This window comes from Heteronotia binoei, chromosome 5 (assembly GCF_032191835.1).
Source record: "Heteronotia binoei isolate CCM8104 ecotype False Entrance Well chromosome 5, APGP_CSIRO_Hbin_v1, whole genome shotgun sequence".
NCBI classification, from domain to species: Eukaryota; Metazoa; Chordata; class Lepidosauria; order Squamata; family Gekkonidae; genus Heteronotia; species Heteronotia binoei.
Window position 1 is genome coordinate 22,569,300 of NC_083227.1, and position 24,811 is coordinate 22,594,110.

The following is a 24,811-nucleotide window of genomic DNA, read 5'->3' on the forward strand; positions in this document are numbered from 1 at the left end:
CAGCACTGCTCATGGAGAACGCCTCTACACTGCGTTGGTGCCGCTCGGCCAGAGCCTGCTCAGCACTCTCTTCCGTCTGCTGCGCGGTTCCTCCTTTCAGCGGTGATGGGGCTGGCAGGACAGGGGTGTGGCATGCCGCTGCCAGCGTGGGGCGCCGAGGCCCCAGTGCTGGGTTTTCTCTCAACCTTCCACCGCTTGTACCCCCTTCTTTCTTCCTACCCTCCCTCCTCAGCTCTAACCTTGTTCCATCTGCCCAAGCTCACCCCTTCTGCCTTATTCGCCACCCTCCCTTCCAATCTCCCTCCGTCCTGCCTCCATCTTCCCCTCCCTGCGGTAGGAAATGAATCGGGGGTGGGAACTACCCACCCAATCTCACCTCCCTCCCAGTCTCCATCCCCTGCTTCCTCCATTTCCCCCCCCCGCCCCTGCCCCTCCCCCCCCCTCGCTCACAGCATTTTTAACAACAACAAAATTACATCGTAGAGTTACCGGCAGAACCAGACGTCTGCCTCTGTAGCCGCTGCTCCTTCTGAGTTCTCAGCCTCACCATGTTGTCATCGTTCCCTGAGCTCTATTTCAACGTCGACAGTGGCTACCTGGAGGGCCTGGTGCGGGGTTTCAAGGCAGGGGTGCTGAGCCAGTCCGATTACGTCAACCTGGTGCAGTGCGAGAGCCTGGAAGATTTGAAGCTCCATCTCCAGAGCACAGACTATGGGAACTTCCTGGCAAACGAAGCCTCCCCTCTCCCCGTGTCCGTCATTGATGACAAGCTGAAGGAGAAGGTGGTGGTAGAGTTCCGCCATATGAGCAATCATGCCTATGAACCCCTGGCCAGCTTTTTGGACTTCATCACGTACAGCTACATGATTGACAACGTGATCCTGCTCATCACCGGGACTCTGCACCAGCGCTCCATTGCCCAGTTGGTGCCCAAGTGCCATCCCCTGGGAAGCTTCGAGCAGATGGAGGCAGTGAACATTGCCCAGACTCCGGCAGAGCTGTACAATGCCATCCTGATAGACACACCCCTGGCTGCCTTTTTCCAGGATTGCATCTCAGAGCAAGACCTTGATGAGATGAACATCGAAATTATTCGTAATGCGCTGTACAGGGCCTACCTTGAGTCCTTCTACAAGTTTTGCAAGATCCTGGGAGGCACGACCGCTGATGCCATGTGCCCCATCCTGGAGTTCGAAGCTGACCGGAGGGCCTTCATTCTCACCATCAACTCCTTTGGCACAGAACTCTCCAAGGAGGATCAGGCCAAGCTGTTCCCCCACTGTGGGAAGCTCTATCCAGAGGGCCTGGCTCAGCTGGCCAGAGCGGATGACTACGAGCAAGTCAAAGCAGTAGCTGATTACTACCCAGAATACAAACCTCTGTTTGAAGGAGCAGGCAGCAACCCTGGTGACAAAACAACAACAACAACACTTTTTTTTTTTAAACTCAATTTTTTTTATTTTTTCCAATATTTCTACAGTTTTCCAAAACAAACATAGCATAGTTTCAAACATCAATACAATATAGACAAATAAAACAACAATTTTCCCGCACTATTAAGGAGAGAAAGAAAGAGGGGAAAAAGAAAGGAAAAAAAAATTCCATTTAACCTGCTACTCCAATACCCACAGCCAAGATTGGAGGCCCTGTCTCAGATAAATCATATTATTTAAAGCAATATAAAGTTTAAATACTTTTTTGGCATTTGATTTTTTTTCGATGAGTTGGCATTTACGTAGTAAAAAAAAAATAAACCATCTTTCACTGAAGTTTTCTCCTGCTTTAGGATTGTCGCTAAAAATGAATTGCGAAGCAATTTTGTCCTGTATAATTATATCCCACACTTTCTGGTACCATAGGGTCAGTGAGGGAAGTCTCGCCGCTTTCCAACATTTTGCTCACAAGGTTTTCCCTGCCAAAATCAAGAGAGAAATAAGTTCCTGTTTCTGTTTGGTGTAATTGTTATCCGGCCAAAAGTTAAGCAAGATAGACTCAGAAGTGCGAGGAACGGATTCATTAGTAATGTCTTCAATTTCATTTATCATGGCATTCCAAAAGGACTGTACTTTTGGGCATGACCACCAACAGTGGAAGAAAGATCCAACTTCTCCACACCCTTTCCAGCAGAGAGGAGTGAGGCCTTTTGTCACATGGCTCAGAGACAGGGGGGTCAGGTACCATCGTGAAGATAGTTTATACTGTTGGAGTTTGAAATTTGTACACCGTGACCTACCCAATGGAGATGACCATAACTTAGACCATTGCTCTTCTGACAATTTAAGAGAGCAATCTTTGCTCCACGCATTTTGTTGAGTTGACTTCTGTGACCAAATTTTTTGATTTAATAAATTATAAATTTTTGAAATCACACCTCTCATAGTCACGTTTTCATTAAGAATTAATTTTTCAAAAATATTCAATTGGTCTGTAGGTATCATGACAGGAATCACCTTATTTAATGTGTCGTGGAGTTGATGGTATTCATACCAAGGGATATTGGTCTTCTATTTGGATTCTAACTGACATCGGGTGAGCAATTTTCCTTTGGAACTGACATCAGCAATTCTTAAGATATTCAGCTGTCTCCAAGTTTTAAAACTCCCTTCAGAAGTTCCCGGAGGAAACCAAGGTTGGCCCAAGAAGGCCATAACCGAAGTGGAAGGCTGAACCACAGATGTTCTAAACTTGTCCCATGTTTTCAAAGTACAACCTAAAAAAGGGTTAGTTAACAATTCTTTGCTTCTATCAGCCCTAGAATTCCAGAGGAATTCTCTAAGACGTAGAGGATGGATACTGGCGGATTCAATTTGAATCCAGGGCAGATGACATTCCTTCCTAGCATAAAGCAAAACATTACGTAGCTGAGCTGCCACATAGTAGCTGTTCAGGAGTGGTGCCGCCAGCCCTCCTTTAACGACCGGTCTAGATAGAACATGATACGAAATCCTAGATGTTTTGTTGTTCCAAATGAAAGAAGACAGGCATTGTTGCCAAGACTGCATATCCTTGACCGAAATAGGAATAGGTAAATTTTGAAATAAAAAAAGAAATTTAGGAAGAACAAAAGTTTTTAATAGATCTATCTTTTCAATCAAATTGAGCTGCAGCTTAGCCCAGACAGCTAAATTGGTTTTAGTGGATGTAAATAGCTGCTTAAAATTGGCATCAAAGAGTTTAGATAGATCTAGAGGTATATGGATTCCCAAATGACGCCATGATCTGGTAACCCATTTAAAAGGAAAAATCTGTTCTAAATGTAGACAGACATCTGGAGGCACATGAATCGGGAACAACTCTGATTTTGACATATTTATAGTTAAACCTGAGAAATCCTTAAATAAAGCCAGAGTTTTCATTAGTTTTGTTAGAGATTGCACCGGATTAGTCAAATAAAAAACAGTATCGTCGGCAAAGAGACTGATTTTATGAGAGATGCCTCTCACTTTAATGCCTTCAATTTCAGGATCTGATCTAATTAAATGTGCTAATGGTTCCAACGATATAGCAAATAGAATTGGAGAGAGCGGGCAACCTTGTCGTGTACCTCTAGACAAACGTATTTCTTCTGATCTATAATTATTAATAGTTAGTTGGGTTTTAGGATCCTTATAAATGGCCGCAATTGAATTAAGAAAGTTCGGGCCAAAACCCATATGGTTTAGGACAGCTTTTAGGTACTTAATTTCAAGCATGTCAAACGCTTTCTCCGCATCCAAAGAAAGAATTAATGAAGATAGTTTAGAGGACTTCCCATGGTGTATTAAATTAAGAGTCCTCCTTATATTGTCAGAGATGGAGCGACCAGGAATAAATCCTGCTTGATCTTCATGGAAATAATTTTGTTTAATCTACGGGCTAAGACAGTTGAAAAAATTTTAAAGTCATGATTCAATATTGAAATTGGTCTATATGATTTGGGGTTTTGTTTATCCTTGCCTTCTTTATGAATCACTATCATTTTGGAATCCTTCCACGAATCCGGAAGGACTCCTGTTTCCATAGCCAAATTGCAGGTTTTCAAAAGGGGTTGTAACACATCAGAACTAATTTTTTTATAAAATTCTACCGGAAAGCCATCTTTACCCGTAGCCTTATTGTTTTTTATAGACGCTAGAGCCTCTAGAATTTCCGAATCCGAGATTGGTCTGTCCATGAAGTCAGTATCCTCCTTAGTTAATTTCCTATCAAATTTAACCTTTGTTAGAAATGTTTTAAAGTCCAGGTCAGCATCAATAGAGGAAGAGTATAAGGAGGAGTAGTACTCCTGAAATACCTTAGTGATTTCCTGAGGTGTAACACAGGTACCACCTTGAGGCGAGCGAACAGAATGAATTATTGTAGTCGCACTCTTTTGATGCAGCCTAAACTTCATAAATCTTGGAGATTGTGAAGTTTTAGTGACAATTTTTTGTTTTAAATAAAGCAATTTTTTTGTATGTCAGAGGTTTCTAGCAGCTCCAATTTATTCCTTTCCAATGTTAGCTTTTTCAGCCGTTTTTTCCCACCAAATTTGATATGTTTCTTTTCTAATTCAGCTATTCTGAGTTGATGCTCTTTTATTTTTTTGCATCTATCCTTATGGCATGCCGCCGCAATTGAGATCAGATTTCCCCCAAGTACAGCTTTGAATGCATCCCAGATCAAATGTTGTGAAACTCCACAATTTCCATTATGAAGGAAGTAGTCCTTAATTGATTTCCTAATTTTCCCACAGACACTCTCCCTGGAGAGAAGTAATTTGTTCAAAGCCTTTATTATCAGAGCACAGAAATTCCAGCTCACCGGACACCCAAGAATGGTCAGAAATATTTCTTGAGCCAATATCCACACTTTTTACAGACTTTAAGAGATTTGGTGAAACTAAAATATAATCAATTTTGGTGTAAGAGTTGTGTACGTGGGAAAAAAAGGTAGTCTCTTGCTCCCTGATTGAGTGACCTCCAGACGTCCACCACATTAAAAGCATTAAAAAGATCACGTAAACCTGTCTTCTTAGATGACCTAAGTTTAGTCCCACTGAGGTCCGATCTGTCCAAGGTAGGATCCACTATGTAATTCAAGTCTCCTCCAATGATAAGTTCCCCTTGTTTAAAGCCCATCAGATCGGCAAAAGTGTCCTCCAGAAACTTTAATTGGCCACTATTTGGAGAATAGATAGAGGCAATGGTTAACGGGTGGCCATTCAGGATACCTTTCACAAAAAGATACCTACCATTGGGGTCAGCTTTCATGCACTGTAAACGAAACAAAGTTGTTTTTGAGATCAGGATTGCTACACCCCTCGCTTTAGAAGACCCAGTGGCCTGGAAGATCTGAGTAAACCATTTAGAACGTAACAATTAAGTGGTTTGTTTTTTTACATGGGTTTCTTGCAAAAAAACAATTTGTGGTCTCTCTTTAGTTAAGAAATTAGAAATACGCGCCCTCTTGATTGGGTTTTTAAAACCCCTGCAATTCCATGTGAGGATTTTTACTGGATTAGCCATTTTATGAATAGGAGAAAATAAATAAATAAATAAATAATAATAATAGTAAAATAAAAATAAAGAAGGACTAAGGGCTCACTACCTGGCTGTGAGGTATTGGAGCAGCCTGGTATCCTAACACCCAAACAAATCAAAAGGAAGCCCACCGAATAAATTAACACAAAAAATTTACAATCAAAAGGTCCAATAACAACTAAAGAAATAACAAGGCGGGTAAAAATAATAAACGAGGTATTTTAACCTTCCTGGTATACCTCAATAAAACGGTAATGCAGATTTTAAATACAAAAACTAGTCTTCAGTAATAATTCCCTAATACGGGTAACTTTTCAAAGCCTCCCTTGAATAAGGAGGTTAGGGAAAGACACCTGCTCGTGTTTCCCTTCTTTGAAATTCCTACTCTCCTCTCCAGAGGACGAGAATAACCAACAAAAGAACAATATTATAGTTCCCCATCTTGCCCCCTTCCCCAGTATTAACAATAAGTAACAAACTCTTTCAAGCCAAAATATCAATTCAGTAAGCAACACAAAATAAAAATATTGATTATCACATCCCCATGCATAACTGTTAATATAATCAATTTTGATGCGCCATTTCCAGGTAATAGTTGACGTAATAAAGTATACGCTACATAAATTGGTATCATCACATATAACTTCATACATTTCCAATTATTTCATTACCCATGAAGTAAGAGAAGCTTCATATGTTTAGTCCTCTAGATATGAAATAAATGAAAAATTTAGCATCTTGATATTCATCTAAAGCATTTCATCAACTGTTTATGAATAAAGCAATGTGAAAATAGAATTGAGTACCATAGACTGTCTTCCATGCAATAGTCAAGTAGATCAAGTTTTCATACTCTATAAAACTCATAGAAATACAAAGTTGATTAGTTTTGTAGTACAGACTATACAAAAAATTTCATTGTTCCTTTAAAAGTATGACTCTAGTGTGAACATGCATGAGCTACACTCAGTAAGGGGACATTTGAATAAGGTTGTGGAAAAATCAAGGATGCACCTAAACCAGAGGGTACTAAAGTGGGGTTGCTAGCTACTTAAGTTGCATTTTAATTAAATAAATTTTCCCATGTGATTCAGCAACCCCGGGGTTCAGTTAATCATAATATATAAACCTCAAGGTAATAAAAAGGAAGTAACATTTCAAAAAAACTTTTAAAATTTAACAATAATTGATTGCCTTCCCAAGAAAACTATATATCCATTCCAGTACCTAGTAATTAATTAATCCCAATTTACATCTAAATTATTATATAAATAGAATTAATTGCCAATAAATGTCATCCCTGTTGTTGCTAAATTAATCAGATTGCCTGTCTTATCAGAGTCCTATTAATATAAAAAAAATAGAATTGATAAAATTGATTAGCCTGGTGTAAGGAACATCCTGAGAGAGACAAAAATAGTGCACCAAAAAAGGGTCAAGTTCAACTATGAAAATATTCAAATGTTTAAACTGCCTCACCTTTAGAAGCCTCCTGTTATAATTAGTAGAAAATAGATAACTATTTGAAAAGCAAACAGTTCTAAAGCAGGCTTGCTAGTTGCCTGTTTTACACTTAACATTCTAAGTACTCAACAGCCATAATAACAAATAACAATGTAGGTTGGATAAATCCAGTGAAATAAGGAGAAGGAAGAAACCCTTCCCTATTCAAGACTTAGCGCCAAAACTTCCCTATATATCATCCCCCCTTCCCCCTCCCTTTAGCTGTATGCTCATTATCCACCAGCCAGTACAAAGAACAAAAGACTAAGACCCGCTCCCATCAGTACAGTTCAGAGGGGAGTTCAAGGTCTGAGATCAGTAAATTAAGGGGATCGTGTTAAGGTGCAACGATAAAGCGCTATGCAGCCGCTTCTTCCTCAGGCCCGTCAGACGTTTGATTTCTCCGCGCCGGAAATAGCTGCCATAAGTCGTCCTTCTCTTCCGGAGTTAGTTTTAGCGCCAAGGCTTCCATCAAGGCAATCCCCGATTGTGCATCAAAGGCTCTATGCAGGACGCCATTTCTGAAGAGTAAAATCTCAGACGTTGGGCTCCAATGGAACCTCAAGTTGTTGGCATGCAATTTATTCGTAATGATTTTTAAGTTCTTTCTTTTTTCCAGCGTATCAGGAGACAAATCTAATAAAAATAAAATTCTTTTCCCATTGTAAGTCAAAGAATCAGCACGCCTTACTTTTTGTAGTATCATATCTTTGATTCTGTAGTTAGAGAATTGCACAAGAATGTCTCGGGAGAAATCGCTTCTTACTGACTTTCTAGGGCCCAGTCTTTGTAGTCTGACTATATTGTCAGCCATGTTGCCTGGAAACGAGAGCTTCTCTTGGAGCCATTGCGCAATAAATAATAAAAGGTCGCTTTTATCTTCAGCCCCCTCCACAAAGCCGCGTAGCTTCAGGTTAAGAGCTCTCCATTTATTCTCCAATATTAATATTCTATTTTGTAACTTCATTTCATTGTTTTTATAGGAGGTAAGTTCTGCTTTAATAGACAGCCCCAGCTCTGCTGATGTCTCCGCAATTTTGGCGGTAGCGAGGTCCTCCGTTAACTCCTGCACTTTTTCTTTTAAAGGCTTAATGTGCTCAATTATGGAGTCCTTAAAATATTTGTGGATGTCTAGTCATAGTAGGTCAAGATCGCTACGACGAATCGGGCCATCCTCCTCACTACCCAGAGCATTAGGGGAAGAAGGTTGATTTAAAAGAGAGGCAGCAGGACTGAGCGCCATTTTCCCAGGGGCCGGGGAACACGCAAGCGGGCCGCCAACCTTCAAGGAGTTTTCCGGAGAAAAGTAGCTTGGAACCACGGCTTTTTTTGCTGAATTCAAACCCTTCTTTTGCCGCACACCTTTCCTTTCACTTTAGAGGACATTGGAGTTTGTTATATTGTTGAGATATCAGATTGGGGAAGGAGGCAGTCGGAGCTCACTTATTCTGCATCTGCCATAGTCGAGTGACGCTCCGCCCCCCCAACAACACGTTTTATTTATATCCCGCTCTCCCCGCCGAAGCAGGCTCAGAGCGGCTCACAACAAAATTCATTTAGTTATACATTGAGTTAAAATACATTAAGTTATAACTAACAATATAAACCAACAGGTAATTAAAAACTATTAAAATTCTAAAAACAATAAGTAAGTGTCAATAGGTTAATATGTTGGTGCTATTCAAATGGTGAGTTTACTTAGCAACTTAGCAACTTACTCAGTGAAAGCCATTCGAAAGAGAACGGTCTTGCAGGCCCTGCGGAACTGTTCAAAGTCCCGCAGGGCCTGCATTTCTTCTGGAAGCTGATTCCACAGCTGTGGAGCCATTACAGAGAAAGCCCGGGTACGGGTACTCTTCAAAACCCTTGAAGATCGATTCTTTCAGCATGAGGTGAAGCTGAACAAGCTGGCTTTCCTGAACCAGTTCCACTTTGGTAGAACCAGACATCTTCCTGCTGCATAACTGGAACGGAACAAAAATCAGCACTAGCAAAGCAGAATTAGTACATGTGTTAATTGCCTCAGCCAGACTGGTTATTGCTTCAATATGGGTGAACAAAACGTCACCCACTCTAGAAATGTGGTATAATAGAGTGTGGGACACATTTATTATGTGCAAGGTTGCTTACAACACAAACAACATCTCATATGACCAATATGAAAAGCACTTTGCTGCTCTATGGTATCCTCTTCTAATGTATCTTTCAGAGAATGACATCATCCCCAAAAATCCATATTATAAAAAGTTAATTTATTTTTAGAAGTCTTTCTTGTCTGAATTTAGTTTAGGTTAAATTGACTATTGATAGAGATAGCACAAGTTTACTGCTATTATATAACTTGTACGGTAACATCAAATATGCGTGTATTGTTATTAAGTTAAATTTGTACTACGAAGAAACTTTCAATAAGAGCCTTTTTTTCACTGAAAAAAAAAAGTAACAAACATAAAGGACTGGAAACATTATGCACCTCTGGGGAAAAAAGGTGGACTAATACAAAGCTTGAAGGGAGACAACAGCTTCTGGTACCTGGAGTTAGAAATGCTTCCAGATGGAGCTCTGAGGTTACAGCAGAATGATTTGCGGTGTTTGACTACTGCAGAAATATCCTATGCACTCTTCTTGAAAGAGCACATGAAAACATTTGTTGAATCATATCATTTTTTTTATTTTACAAATTGACTATTTTGTTTTAGTAAGTTATGAACTTGCTGTATATCTATAAATATCCAATCAATTCAAAATAAGATCTTGTTCTACAATGATGGCTCTTATCAGGTATTCCTCTTTCTTTTTAAAAAGAAAACAACCCCCAAAACATGAAGAAAAAGAAACAGTAAAAAAGAAACTGCTTGGTTCAGCAGAGTCCAGGATGATCTCATTTGATTATCCATCCTGCTCCATTTCTCCATCAGTTTTCTTGCACAATCCACCGGCTGCTTCCTCTTCCTACTTCTTGGGCTGAGTGGTAGAGCATGTGCTTTGCATGCAAAAGTTCCCAGGTTCAATCCCCGGCATCTCCAGTTAAAGGATGAGGCAACAGGTGATTTGAGAGACCTCCGCCTGAGACTCTGCCAGTCTGAGTAGACAATATTCGGGATGATGGACTAAGGGTCTGATCGGGGTGGAATTCTAGCAGGAGCTCCTTTGCATATTAGGCCACACACCCCTGATATAGCCAATCCTCCAAGAGCTTACAAGGCTCTTTTTTGTAAGCTCTTGAAAGATTGGCTACATCAGGGGTGTGTGGCCTAATATGCAAAGGAGCTCCTGCTAGAATTCCACCCTGGGTCTGATACAGTAGAAAGCAGCTTCATGCACTCAAAATATTATGTGAGTTCAGCACTGCAAGGAAGTTCTTCAAAATTATTTGTCAGTGCAAAGAAAATAATGCCCAAAGATTTCTTTAAAAAAATAAATGAAACATCCGCCCTGGACCCATTCCAATGCGGGTTCCTCCCGGCTCACAGACGACCTAAGAAGGCACCTGGACCAAGGCAGGTTAGCGCTGCTGATTCTTCTTGATTTATCAGCAGCATTTGACACGGTCAACTATGACCTATTGAACCACCGCCTTGCTGTCATCAGGGTACGGGGGGGGGGGTGGCGTTACAATGATTTTCCGACGGGGTCAAAAGGTGATGCTTTGCGAGCAGACCCCCCTGCGGCACCCACTTATATGTGGGGTGCTGCAGGGAGCTATTCTCTCGGTTACATTATTTAACATTATATGTGCCCCCTTGCCCAGATTGTCCGAGGTTTTGAACTGGTTGTCACCAGTATACTGATGACACCCAGCTCTATCTGTTGATGGAAGGCAGACCGTCTTCCGCCCCTGAATAGCTGTCGGAGGCGTTAGACGCTGTGGTTTGTGGCTACAGCAGAGTCAACTGAAGTTAAATCCAACTAAGATGAAGGTCCTGTACCTGAATCGAGGGGGGGCAGGTTCGTGCATCCAACTCTCAACACTGGGCGATGCTGCTTTGGTACCAGCCCAGCAGATGAAGAGTCTGGGAGTGATTCCGGATGCCTCCCTCTCCATGGAGGTCCAGGGCACAACAGCTGCACGGTCTACCTTCTTCCATCTACGGCAGATCAGGCAGCTAGCACCATACCTATCCTCCCAAGATATGGCTACAGTGATCCACGCAATGGTCACTTCCAGGCTGGACTACTGTAACTCGCTGTACGCTGGCTTGCCCCTGAAACTGATCCGGAAACTGCAGCGGGTGCAGAATGCGGCAGCTCGCCTGCTGACTGCATCACCTATACGGGTGAGTATATGGCTGGTGCTCCGTGACCTGCACTGGCTGCCTATAGAGTACCGGATCCATTTCAAGGTGTTAGTTCTGACTTTTAAAGCAGCCTGGAACCAACATACCTATGGGACCGTCTCCTTCCATATACGCCCCGGAGGTCGCTTCGTTCGGCCTCCCAAGATCTTCTGATAGTTCCTGGCCCAAGGGATGCCTGTCTTGCCTCTACCAGCTCCTGGCCCCGTCCTGGTGGAATCAGCTCCCTAGGGAGATCCGGGCACTACCTGGCTTGCTGGCCTTTCGTAGGGCCTGTAAAACGGAGCTGTTCCTCCAGGTCTTTGGATGAGGCAGCGGGCATCTATCCATCTATTAGATCAGTTGGCCTCCCCCTACTCCCTTACGGCCCGCTGCACCACTGTATTGTGGTCCTATACTATCTTCATATCATCTTGCTGAACTAACCTATTGCACTTTACTGATTGTTAAAGTTGATTTTATTATGATTTTATTGTGATTTTAATTCAAATTGTTGTACTCCGCTCTGAGCCCCACAAAAGGGGAAAGGGTAGAATAGAAATAAAATAATAATAATAATAATAATAATAATAATAATCTAAATTAAAAACAAAGAATTAAAACTTACAAATATATTTAAAAGAGCTTTAAATTATATCATTCAGTTGCATTGCATAAAATAGTCAAGAGAAATACTGCATAAAATATCATAAACAAAAGAAGTTATATTTAAATACGAGTCATCAATATATTTCACTCAGAGATGAGCCTTTCAGGCCACAGATAATTAAAAATGAAGCCAAGCATGATAAGCGCAATTCGAAAGAAGAAAGCAATGTTCTGACATAAAATTTAATGTCGTGGCCCAGATAGATCTAAATTTGTTCCAAACTCTTTGAGTCTGTAAAGTTGTGATGCACAAAGTTGAGATTTTATGCATAATCAATTGATCCCATACTTTATCGTACCAGACTCTTAAGGAGGGAGGCGAGGGAGATTTCCATACTGAAGCAATGGTGATTCTTGCGGCTGCTATAAGTATGGTGGTCAACTTTGTGCAAAACTGTTTGAGGAGCATCATCCCACAGATACACAAAGATTTGAACAGACCTGGACAGAGAAGATGAGGAAAGGGGCAGGATTGTTGTGACTGGGTGCTTTAGTGAGACATCCTGGGGCTGAAGTGGACTAAAGGGGAGACCATTTCTGAGCAGGAAACAGTATGGAGGGTAAAACCACTTATTCCTCAGAGTCAGGGCCCCAATCATTACCCCCGGGAGCTAATTTAATTTTTTTCTCTAGGTGCAATGAAAGCTTTTTTGGGGCAGGCTTCGTGGCTGCCTCCATCAAGGAATTTGGTACCACAGCTTAAGAACATAAGAGAAGCCATGTTCGATTGGACCAGTGGCCCATCCAGTCCAACACTCTATCACACAGTGGCCAAAACCCAGGGGCCATTAGGAGGTCCACCAGTGGGGCCAAAACTCCAGAAGTCCTCCCACTATTGCCCTCCCCAGCACCAAGAATACAGAGCACCACTGTCCCAGACATAAGAACATAAGAGAAGCCACGTTGGATCAGGCCAATGGCCCACCCAGTCTAACACTATGTTATACAATGGCCACAATGCAGGTGCCACCAGGAGCTCCACCAGCAGGGCCAGAACTCCAGAAGTCCTGTCACTGTTGCCCCTCAAACACCACGAAAACAGAGCATAAGAACAAAGTAGGAGTCGAGTAGCACCTTTAAGAGCAACAAAGTTTTATTAAGAATGTAAGCTTTCGTATGCATGCAGACTTCATCATACAACAGAATGGGGTACAGTGAGAAGAAGACTGAAGGAGAAGACTGCAGATAGATACCCCGCCCTTCTCCGAGTGGCTTACAATCTCCTATATCTTCCTCCCCGACAACAGATGCCCTGTGAGGTGGGTGGGGCTGCGAGAGCTCTCACAGAAGCTGCCCTTTCAAGGACAACTCTTGCAAAAGCCATGGCTAACCCAAGGCTAGGGCCGGCCCTTTAACTAGGCCGGTGCGGGCCCCAGGAGGGCGCTGGAATGACCCTCCCACCCTTGCCTCCGTGGCGAGGGAAATACCGGCAAAAGCGGCTCAAGGGAGCTGTGCTCCTGCACTGCAGAGCGCACACAGGGCTGCCTGTTGCTCTGCTGGCTGCGTCAGATGCAGGGGCGGAGCTACGGCAACACCACAGAGCGCCCTGCGGTGAAAGCGCGCAGCTGCTTCCCGCTGCTTTTGGAGGGGGCGAAGCACCCTGCCTAAAGCGCTGTTCTGCCTCAAGCCATGGCTGCCAAAGGCCATTCCAAAAGCTGCATGTGGAGGAGTGGGGAATCAAACCTGGTTCTCCCAGATAAGAGTCCGCACGCTTCACCACTACACCAAACTGGCTCTCTGAGCAGAGCTACTTATAGCTGGTAGGCAGTGGTTTAGAATGCAAAGTGGTACAAAGTTAATATCCAAATGACAAAATAGTGAAACAAATTGATAGCATTTGCATGGGAAACCAATAAGAACATAAGAACATAAGAGAAGCCATGTTAGATCAGGCCAATGGCCCATACAGTCCAACACTCTGTGTCACATAAGAACATAAGAGAAGCCATGTTGGATCAGACCAGTGGCCCATACAGTCCAACACTCTGTTTCACATAAGAAAATAAGAGAAGCCATGTTAGATCAGGCCAGTGGCCCATACAGTCCAACACTCTGTGTCACACAGTGGCAAAAAATTTATACACACACACACACACACACACACTGTGGCTAATAGCCACTGATGGACCTCTGCTCCATATTTTTATCTAAACCCCTCTTGAAGGTGGCCATGCTTGTGGCCGCCACCACCTCCTGTGGCAGTGAATTCCACATGTTAATCACCCTTTGGGTGAAGAAGTACTTCCTTTTATCCGTTTTAACCTGTCTGCTCAGCAATTTCATCGAATGCCCACGAGTTCTTGTATTGTGAGAAAGGGAGAAAAGTAACGTGTAATAAATAATAATAAAACAATAATAAAATAATAAAACAGTAACATGTCAAAATGGGAGAATGAGGTAATAAATGTCTCTTAATTACGGTATTGCTAGGAAGTCTGGGTTAAAATGGACGGAAGCCGTGTTGGATCAGGCCAATGGCCCATCCAGTCCGACACTCTGTGTCACACAGTGGCCAAAAGCCAGGGGCCATCAGGAGGTCCACCAGTGAGAAGCCCTCCCTATGCTGCCCTCCAAGCACCAAGAATACAGAGCATCACTTGTCCCAGACAGGGAGTTCCATCTATCCCTTGTGGCTAATAACCACTGATGAACTTCTGCTCCAGATGTTGCTCCGAAGCCCAAGACTTTTTGTCTTGCGAGAAAAATACCTTCTGAAAGGCATTCCCTTTTCCCTGGATCCAGCCACTTCCCTGGCTTATTGTAATCATCTAGGAAGGGTTCGGATCAGCACTGAGAGAAATGGTTCATTCATCCCTAAGCCCTTCTCCTCATCCTTGTGCAAAATCCACAAAACTGCAAGGAGACTATCTTACACTGAAGACCTTTGAAGACCAAACTACTGGACTGGTAGAATGCCAGTTGGTGCCTGCCAGATGTGATTTCGTCTACCAAAAATGCTCACTACTATCTCACAGCACATTTGAGGATGTGCTGATTCTGCTTCATTAGGAACAAGGCATAAGAGTCCTCTCAGCACAGCACATGGAAGATTTTGTGCAAGTCCAAAGGTGTGTGAGAGAAGAACCCCTTTTGCCACCATCACCTCCACTGAGTAGGCCAAAGGTTGTGCTCTGGCCAGTGTAGCGTGATGTTCAGATCAAGTTCAAATGCACTGTCACAAAACTGCAAAAGCATAAGAAGAGCCCTGCTGGACCAGACCAGTGGTCCATTGAGTCCAGCGTCTTGTCTCACACAGTGGCTAACCAGTCCCTCTGGAGGTCGAACAACAGGGCATGGCGGCTCAGGCCTTCCCCTGATGTTGTCTGCTGGCTCTGGGATTCAGAGGCTCGCTGCCTCAATTTGAAGGTTCTCCTCAGTCACCATGGTAGTCATTGATAGATTTTAATCCCTCTTATGACTCTAACTGCCCATCAGCTTCGTTGGATGTCCTCAAGTTCTAGTATTTTGGGAGAGGGAGAAGACATTCTCTTTGTCACCTCTCTCAACCCCATCCACAATGTTATAAACTTCTATCACAGGGGTGTCAAACATGTGGCTCGGGGGCCGAATCAGGCCCCCAGGGGGCTCCTATCAGGCCCCTGAGCAACTGGATGTTGTCTGCTTCCTTCTCCCTCTCTCTTGCTTCCTTCTGCAAAGCAGCTTGCTTTGCCAGGCTTATGTAATCGCACAGGAGCTACAGAGCAAAGCCTCTCTTTTTTTCCATTGGCTGAGATGCCTCCCTTGGGGAGGAAGGGGGGGAGGCAGAGCTTGCTTTGCTGGGGTCTCTCAGTTGCACAACAGAGCTACTGAGCCAAGTCTCTCTTTCTTCTAGTGGCTGAGGCTCCTCCTCTTCCTGATCCCCTGGGGAAGGAAGGAAAGAGCCAGAGCTTCCTTTGCCCAGTTCCCTGGATCCCATGGCAGAAATACAAAGAAAGCACCTTTAAGACCGACAAGTGCTAGTGTTCTAAACATGTTTTATTTTAAGTTTTCTGTTTTAAAAAATTTAATTCTGTTTGTGTCCTTTATAAAGTTTCCATCTCTGCTACCTAATGTAAAATAGGAACACACACGGCCCAGCCTGACATGGCCCAGCCCAACAAGATCTCATTTACGTTAGATCGGCCCTCACAAGAAATGAGTTTGACACCCCTGCTCTAACCATTCAGAAGCACCACAACACATTTGTTGACTGGGAAATATGTTCTCCTTGAGAGCAATCTTGGTGAGGGTTCGTCTGGTTCTGCAGTGAGAACGCTTGGAGGTCTCAAGTGGGAGAGGTATGATTAGGGGCTTGGTGCAGCTCTCCCATGAAGAAAGGCTGAAGAGCCTGGGACTTTTCAGTTTGAAAAGAGACAACTAAGGGAGGGAGGGACATAAAAGATTTTGGAATTGATCTGTTTCTGAAATAGAAATGCATAGCTGTGAGAGCTGGACCATAAGGAAGGCCGAGCGCAGAAGAATAGAGGCTTTTGAGCTGTAAGAAGATCCAATCAGTCAGTCCTAAGGGAAATCAACCCAGACTGTTCCCTGGAAGGACAGATGCTGATGCTGAAGCTCAAACACTTTGGCCACCAAATGAGAAGGGGGCACTCGCTGGAGAAGACCCTGATGCTGGGAAAGACAGAAGGCAAAAGAATAAGGGGACGGCAAAAGATGAGACGGCTGGACAGCATTACTGATGTAACTGACACAAATTTGAGCAGACTTCGGAGGATGGTGGAAGACAGGAGGGCCTGGTGTGACTTTGTCCATGGGGTCGCAAAGAGTCGGACTCGACTGTGCGACTGAACAACAAAAAAAAATTGTGAGTGTCCTGCATTGTGCAGGGGTTTGGACTAGATGACCCTGGAGGTCCCTTCCAATTCTATGATTCTATGGTGAATTTATTTTGATTAATTGTAGACATTTTGGGGGTATTCAGTATTTGGACTAGATGACCCTGGGGATCCCTTCCTACTCTATGATTCTGTGATTTCAGCGTGGAAGAATTTCTGAAGAAGAATAGGATCTTCATAATGTGGAGGGTACCTGGAACACCAGATCTTTTAGCTGGTCCATCAGGGGGGAAAGGTTAGAACAACTTAAGCATTTTAAATATTTAGGCATTAATTTCCAGAATAATGCGTCTTGGTCTGCACATCGCAACTATGCTATGAAAACCGCCAATGTCAGCGTGTCAGCCATAGTACGGTTTTTATATGGCAGAGGGAATCCATCTGTCCCAGCGGCCATAAAGATCTTTAAGACCAAAGTGATTCCACAACCACTTTATGGTATCCCAATCTGGATCCATGCTTTTGACCAATCCATCGAACAGATCCAATTGAAATTCCTGCGGAAAGACTTAGGCTGGCCGAACTGCGTTCCATACGCAGTAATAAACGTGGAAACCGGCATCTCTCTATTGGCGACCAGAGCTTGATTTGCTACTGTCAGCTTCGGGCTCTGTCTACACTATATCTCTGAACCTGAGAGCTTTTCCTACCATATGCTCTCTGAATATAAATTTTCCACCTGGTCAGAGTATATTGCAGGGAAAATCAAGTCTTTGAGCCTATCCCTGGAATCATTGTCCATGCTGTAGTTTTCGGCAGCATTTTACCAAATTAAAAATAGACTTTTGGACATTGAATGCCAGGAATTGGATAGTCTGGCCAATAAAACCTGTTTTCCTCTGTGTTTTGAGATTCCTCTCACCATGGGGAAAATGGCTTCATTTGCTGTTGTTCAGTCACACAGTCGAGTCCGACTCTTTGTGACCCCATGGACGAAGTCACGCCAGGCCCTCCTGTCTTCCACCATCCTCCGAAGTCTGCTCAAATTTGTGTTTGTTACATCAGTAACGCTGTCCAGCCATCTCATCTTTTGCCACCCCCTTCTTCTTTTGCCTTCTGTCTTTCCCAGCATCAGGGTCTTCTCCAGCGAGTGTTGTTGTAAGCCGCCCTGAGCCTGCCTCGGTGGGGAGGGCGGGGTATAAATTTCATAAAACCTAAATCATCGTCATGGAGATGAGATTAGGTCTGAGCAGACTTCCCACCTGGGCTGACTCTTCCACAGCGGCTTTCTGAACACTACATTACTCTACCAGTTAACAGAGTCTATACATTTACTAAGTGACGTTAATAAAATGGCTAAACAATATACAACAATAATCACAAGAACAATAAAAGACTAACGCATTAGTCCATCATCATAATAAAATCAATTAAATTTAAAACAATTGGTTGGTACTTATCACCAACAATGGTGATAAGGTGAGGTGGAGGGGAGAGGGGCAGGCAGGCCGCGGCAGGCAAACTAGCCAACAATGGTGATAAGTACCAACTGAAGAGGTCTAGAAGTCGGAATGTGTCCTCAAGAAGGCCGTGCAAAACTCAGCGAATGTTTCAAAGGGTGTTTTTACACTGACAGTTTGTGACTCTCTATCACCGCATTGGAAACTCACCTTTTACATTACCTAACGTTCTCACAACCATTGGGCGTGTTTGCTGCCCAAAGCATCTACATTTGTTTTGGTGAGATGAGTTCCCGCGCTGCTGCTGCTGCAGTGTTTTTCTCAAAACTAGTTTTGATCCAGTCATTTCTCTACAGGCATTTCAAACCTGTATCGTAGAAGTTTCCATGCATTTTGAAATACTCCTCCAAAAGCAACAAGGTGCAGCAATTTGCATGAGAACTGACAGCACTTGAAATTTTTACATATCATTGCTTGCTTCATCCTGTAATTTAAATTTGTGTTGTTTTGGAAGTGTTGACACGATTTCGTGTACATTTAAGTAAGCACTGGTATTCCATCTGCCCTCTGATCAGAGACCCCACCCCCGCCAAATTGAAACCCACAAAAGTAAAAGAAAAATAATTAAAGCGGAACGGGGGCAGGCGATTTGAAGACTCTAAAACTCTGAATCAAACTGAATGTAAAAACACCCAAAGACTCGAGTGGGAGGTTCTGATCGCTGCTGGGAAACCTTCCCTACCTTCCATTTCTGCCCACCCCAAACCCCGATCACCACTGCTACCTCCCCTTTCCTTCTCACGCTTTCTGCCCATCCGCCTGATCGCTGCCGGCACACCTTCCCTTCCCTCTGTTTCTGCCCCCCCATCAACCCCCATCGCCACCGCTGCTGCCCCTTTCCTTCCCACCCTTTCCGCCCACCTGATAGCCACCAGGACACCTTCCCATCCCTCCATTTCTGCCCCCCCCCCATCACCACTGCTGCCGCCCCTTTCCTTCCCACCCTTTCTGCCCACCTGATAGCAACCAGGACACCTTCCCATCCCTCCATTTCTGCCCCTCCATCGCCACTGCTGCCGCCCCTTTCCTTCCAACCCTTTCTGCCCACCTGATAGCCACCAGGACACCTTCCCATCCCTCCGTTTCTGCCCCTCCATCGCCACTGCTGCCGCCCCTTTCCTTCCAACCCTTTCCGCCCACCTGATACCCGCCAGGACACCTTCCCTTACCTCTGTTTCTGCCCCCCCATCAACCCCCATCGCCACCGCTGCTGCCCCTTTCCTTCCCACCCTTTCTGCCCACCTGATAGCCACCAGGACACCTTCCCATCCCTCCGTTTCTGCCCCCCCATTGCCACTGCTGCCGCCCCTTTCCTTCCCACCCTTTCTGCCCACCTGATAGCCACCAGGACACCTTCCTATCCCTCCGTTTCTGCCCCTCCATCGCCACTGCTGCCGCCCCTTTCCTTCCAACCCTTTCTGCCCACCTGATAGCCACCAGGACACCTTCCCATCCCTCCGTTTCTGCACCCCCCATCGCCACTGCTGCCGCCCCTTTCCTTGCCACCCTTTCTGCCCACCTGATAGCTGCCAGGACACCTTCCCTTCCCTCTGTTTTTGCCCACCCCCCATTGTCACTGCTGCTGCGGCTGCCGCAGCACCTTTCCTTGCCTTCCCTTGGCCCTACGCAGCCAGCAGCTTATTCTTGCGCCTGCTGCCTACTCTTAAGTAGCCCCACGCCTGCCGCCTACTCGTGACTCGGGACGGAGCTGGGCTGCTTAGGGCGGCAGAAGGGCTAGGGACAGCCCTGGCTGCACCTACTATTCAATGGACAAGGTAGATGGGGAGGAAGAGGGGGAGCCCTCAGAAAGGGTCAGGAGCTGTGGCCAAGAGAGGAACGTTTGGTGGGCTGCTCTGATCATCACTGCTGCCACCGTGGTGTCTTGTAGCTCAGCCACAGTGCTTGTTGCCCTTGCTGTGATGTTTTCTAGCATCGCCACAGCACCCCCACATTCAGGTGGGCCCTGATGTCCCTCAGGACAGCTGGGTCATCATCCGTTCTGGTTGCAGCAGTCGTCAGTGCCCTCCAATCCCCCCTGTGTGTCCAGGAAGGGCTGTCAAGTAGATTGAGGGATTTTAGAAACATAGAGTTGGAAGGGACCTCCAGGGTCATCTAGTCCAACCCCCTACACAATGCAGGAAACTCGCAAATACTTCCCCCTAAATTCACAGGATCTTCATTGCTGTCAGATGGCCATCTAGCCTCTGTTCAAAAACCTCCAACGAAGGAGAGCCCACCACCTCCCGAGGAAGACTGTTCCACTGAGGAATCTCTCTAACGGTCAGGAAGTTCTCCCTAATGTTGAGCCAGAAACTCTCTGGATTTATTTTCAACCCATTGGTTCTGGTCCTACCTTCTGGGGCCACAGAAAACAATTCCACATCATCCTTTATATGACAGCCCTTCAAGTCCTTGAAGATGGTGATCATATCACCTCTCAGCCACCTCCTCTCCAGGCTAAACATGCCCAGCTCCTCCAACCTTTCCTCATAGGACTTGGTCTCCACACCCCTCACCATCTTTGTCACCCTCCTCTGGAACCATTCCAGATTGTCTATATCCTTTTTAAAACGTGGTGCCCAAACTACTGGAACTACTGGAAATCCTGGGATGAACTAGAAGCCTGGCCTGGCCTGGAACTGGGAGACTTTAGACCAGGGTTTCCCAAACTTTTTTCCTCTGTGGCCTAGTTATTTTTACACTTCTCCTTCGTGGCCCACTAAAATTCGGGGGTGGAGCCAGGAGACTTTGGGGGTGGAGCTGGGAGAAAGGAATTATGTCATTTTCCTATGGTGTCACTTCCAGGTCAAGGCCCAAATGATGTCACTTCCGGGGCACACTGAACCAAAATCCCACCTCTTCCTGCCATGTCACTTCCAGGGCACTCTCCCAAACCTGCCTCTTCTTCTGAAGTAACTTCATTTTCAGAAAAATCTCTGAAACTCATGCTGAGCCAGAAAGGGGGTAGAAAGTGAGCGGTCTGCAACTTTTTCATACATTTCCAGGGTCCTCTCTTTCCACCCCCACACTTAAATGCACCTAACTGTTTGTGTGTTCTTCTCCAGCTTGCAAGCACTCCTAATGCCCATGTTCAATTGCCTGCACCACCTACACACCTCTTCCTCAACAGCACTAGCCAGTGTATGCAGTTGGGAGTGCTGTGCCGTTGCCATCTGGAATGCCAGCGTTGTGTACCACCCACACTGGGCCCTGGCAGCTGCTCTACCTCAAAATATGCTGACACATTTAGTAGGACTTTCCTTCAGCTGCTACTACTGGAACCCTGCCTCAAGCTTAGGCTTCCCAATCCCCAGGTCCCAGCAGGGGATCCCCCGATTTTACGGGCTTCCCCCCTCCCCCAGCCAGCTGGCCGGCGGGGGAAGCCCCACCCCCACAGCCATTATGCACCTCCACCAACGATTCCCACAGGGAATGATGGGAAATTGATCTGCGGGTATCAGGGGCTCTGGGGGGGCTGTGTTTTTAGATAGAGGAGCCAAATTTTCAGTATAGCATCTAGTCCCTTTCCCCAAAATACCTCCCAAGTTTCAAAAGGATTGGACCAGGGGGTCCAATTCTATGAGCCCCAAAAGAAGGTGCCCCTATTCCTCATTATTTTCTATGGAAGGAAGGCATTTTAAAAGGTGTGTTGTCCCTTTAAATGTGATGGCCAGAACTCCCTTGGAGTCAATTATGCTTGTCACATCCTTGCTCCTGGCTCCGTCCCCAATGTCTCCTGGCTCCACCCCCAAAGTCCCCAGATATTTCTTGAATTAGACTTGGCAACCCTACTCAAGCTTGCTTGGTTTCAAGAAAATCTTTTGACAGCTATTTTTCATACTTTTCCTTGGCTGAAACACTGGGAAATTGCTGTGAAAGGTAGCAGAGAATTGTACTGCAATTAATGAATTAATTTCAAGTTATATGAAGCTTTTCTGCAGTTATCCCAAAAAGGATATATTTATGAAGGGCTTGCAGCTTTTTACTGGCTTTTTAGTTCCCATGTCTTTAAAAGCAACCTGATGTGCAGATATTTAGCCAGTGAACTTCTTTCTCCCTTTTTAATATCTACAGGAGTTCAATATTGGTGTCAGACAGTTGTTAAAAGCAGGACCAGTAAAATGGTGCCACGTTCATAGTACCATCACTTCCAGTGTTGTTGAGATATACAGCAGTAATCTCCAATAATCTCTTTCTGCCCCACACCTCTCACTCTCACTCACTCACTAACTCACTCACACAGAAATCTCATAGAAAGGCCAGCTGGCTATAACTGGGAGTGCCTACTTTTCATTAGCAGAGCTCCTATGTCTGCAACAACAGTATGATGAACAGAAAAGTTTCATCTAGTAAAAAATGGAAAAAAAGAAATAAAGAGAAAGGAAAAGAATGAAATGGAAGAAAAGGAAAATAAAGACATGGAAAGAAAGAACATAAGAGAAGCCATGTTGGATCAGGCCAGTGGACCATCCAGTCCAAAATTCTCTCACACAGTGCCCAAAAAGCACCAGAATGTCCACCAGTGGGGCCAGGGCACTAGAACCCCTCCCACTGTTTCTTCCCCCACCCCAGCACCAAGAATACAGAAAGGAAGGAAGGAAGGAAGGAAGGAAGGAAGGAAGGAAGGAAGGAAGGAAGGAAGGAAGGAAGGAAGGAAGGAAGGAAGGAAGGACTAAAAAAAACCCTTACTCACCATCACATGAACATACTGCAAGGCACATGAAAGCTCACACCTTGAAGAACACTTCATGGGTCTAAAGTGCCAGTGGACTCTGGCTTTTCTTTCAAAACCTGGGAGGGGTGGGGAGAAGGATGAAGAGGCAGCCCAGCTCCTCACTGCACAACACAGAGACATTGGAGGATGGAAGGAAGGAAAACGGAGCTCAGGCTCTGCAGTCTGTGTCAGTCTTCGAACCTAGCTTTTCTCTGCACAACACAGACATGAGGGAAAGAAGGAAGCAGAGAAGAACTCATGCTGTGCTGGGGGTGGGGCTAGTTTTGGCTTTTCTTGTGACCCAGTATTGAGGCTTCCATGGCCCAGTATCAGGTTGCGACCCTGCAAATGGGAAACACTGTCCTAGAGAATACATTTCCTTCCCCCCCACTTTCTGATGACCCTGAAGAGGGGGGAGGGCCTCCAAACTGGGGGATCCCCTGCCCCCAACTGGGGATTAAGAGAAAGCCGTGCTTATATGATACAAAATATCACTAATTAAGCTAGCAAGATATATTTTTTCATACCATTTACAACATAGAATGAAGCATTATACTAATACTTTTTATCAACATACATCAGATGACAACAATTTTTACAAATCATTTGAATACAGATGTCATAGCCAAAACTGAACGGTCCACTGACATGTGACAAGACATAGGTCTGCACTTAAATTTAGTGCAAAGTCCATAAATCCAGAAATTACAGTATTGTATACAAATATTGTGACACGGTTCCGGTAAACAGTCGTGTTTCGATGCCAACTCTTCATCTGACAACAATAACTTTCCTGGAACTAAATATAAAAGTTAATGTTCATAATTAATATTAATGAATAAATTAAACGTACATACTTCTGTTAGACTACCCCAAATATATTACAAATATAATGTAAATTAACAAAAATACTCAACTCACCCAAAACTCATTTCATTTAATTCAAAATGCATGTCCATTTCCAAGGCAACAGTTCTCTTAAACTGCTAAACTGCAGCCTGGTAATTTAAACCTGGAACGAAGTAGAAAGATCTTCTTAGGATCAATGTCCCTCCTTAATCCATGTACTGGCAGAAAAATCATTTCTTTTAAGATTTCAAAGAACCTACCAGTGCTCCATAGAATACAAACCACATTGCTGGTCGATTGCTTACTAACGGCACTGTCGATTCTCAAAGCAGCAACGCTGCTTCTCCAAGTTAAACATGTCCAGCTGGACAGATGCTTTGCTCTTAAAGTGAACTCATGATTTAAAGAAAAGCTTAATTGGTGATATTTTGTATCATATAAGCACGTTTTTCTCCTAGTTCTCTACCTTCCCTGGCTTTTCCCCCTTGTTTTTTGTTACCCAACTGGGGACTGGCAACCCTATTGGAGGGTGGACTGTATGCTATTCTATTCACCTAAGGCCTCCTCCTTTACTAAGAAAAGCCCCCCGGGTTGCCTAGCAACAGGCTCTGGCTAGCACTTCCCAGGGGAAATATAAGTGGGGCCTTGCCTCCCTGGCTATTTGTGTGGCCTTTGGAAGCTGTGTGTGCTGGGAGGCCTTTCATAGGGCCACGGTAGCTCTGTAGCCCTTTCTGAGGATGGTTGACAGAGAGGACACAGAGAAGAGTTTGCTGTCTCTGAGGTAAGACTGTTAACATTCCCAGGCCTGAGAAGGCGGGGCAGAGGAACTTGTCTCTCACAGTTTACTGTTTGCTTTGCGGCAGCACTGTTGAGGGGGGGGGGGGGGCAGACAGACTATCCCAGACTTCTTCCAACAGGCCCTGAGGAGAGGCAGTAGTAATCAGAAAGGCTCCAGGAGAACCTCTCAGTAGAGAAATGTCTTGCTCAAAGGTCAGTGGCCTTATGA

General features: G+C 44.6%; 1 protein-coding gene and 1 long non-coding RNA gene across 2 annotated transcripts; one reads left to right on the forward strand and one right to left on the reverse strand.

The window, feature by feature from the left end:
• Positions 1 to 513: 513 nt before the first annotated feature.
• Positions 514 to 1,412, forward strand: LOC132571417 (V-type proton ATPase subunit d 1-like; the record flags this gene model as incomplete). Its single annotated transcript, XM_060238209.1, has 1 exon — positions 514 to 1,412. A coding segment is annotated over exon 1 (864 nt), but the record flags the coding sequence as incomplete, so codon positions are not given.
• A 22,042-nt stretch (positions 1,413 to 23,454) lies between these two features.
• Positions 23,455 to 24,490, reverse strand: LOC132571418 (uncharacterized). The gene is made up of 3 exons (XR_009555386.1): positions 24,066 to 24,490; positions 23,878 to 23,968; positions 23,455 to 23,755 (listed from the first exon to the last, which is right to left on the reverse strand). It is a non-coding gene; the product is annotated as an uncharacterized LOC132571418 (long non-coding RNA).
• Between the last annotated feature and the right edge of the window lie 321 nt (positions 24,491 to 24,811).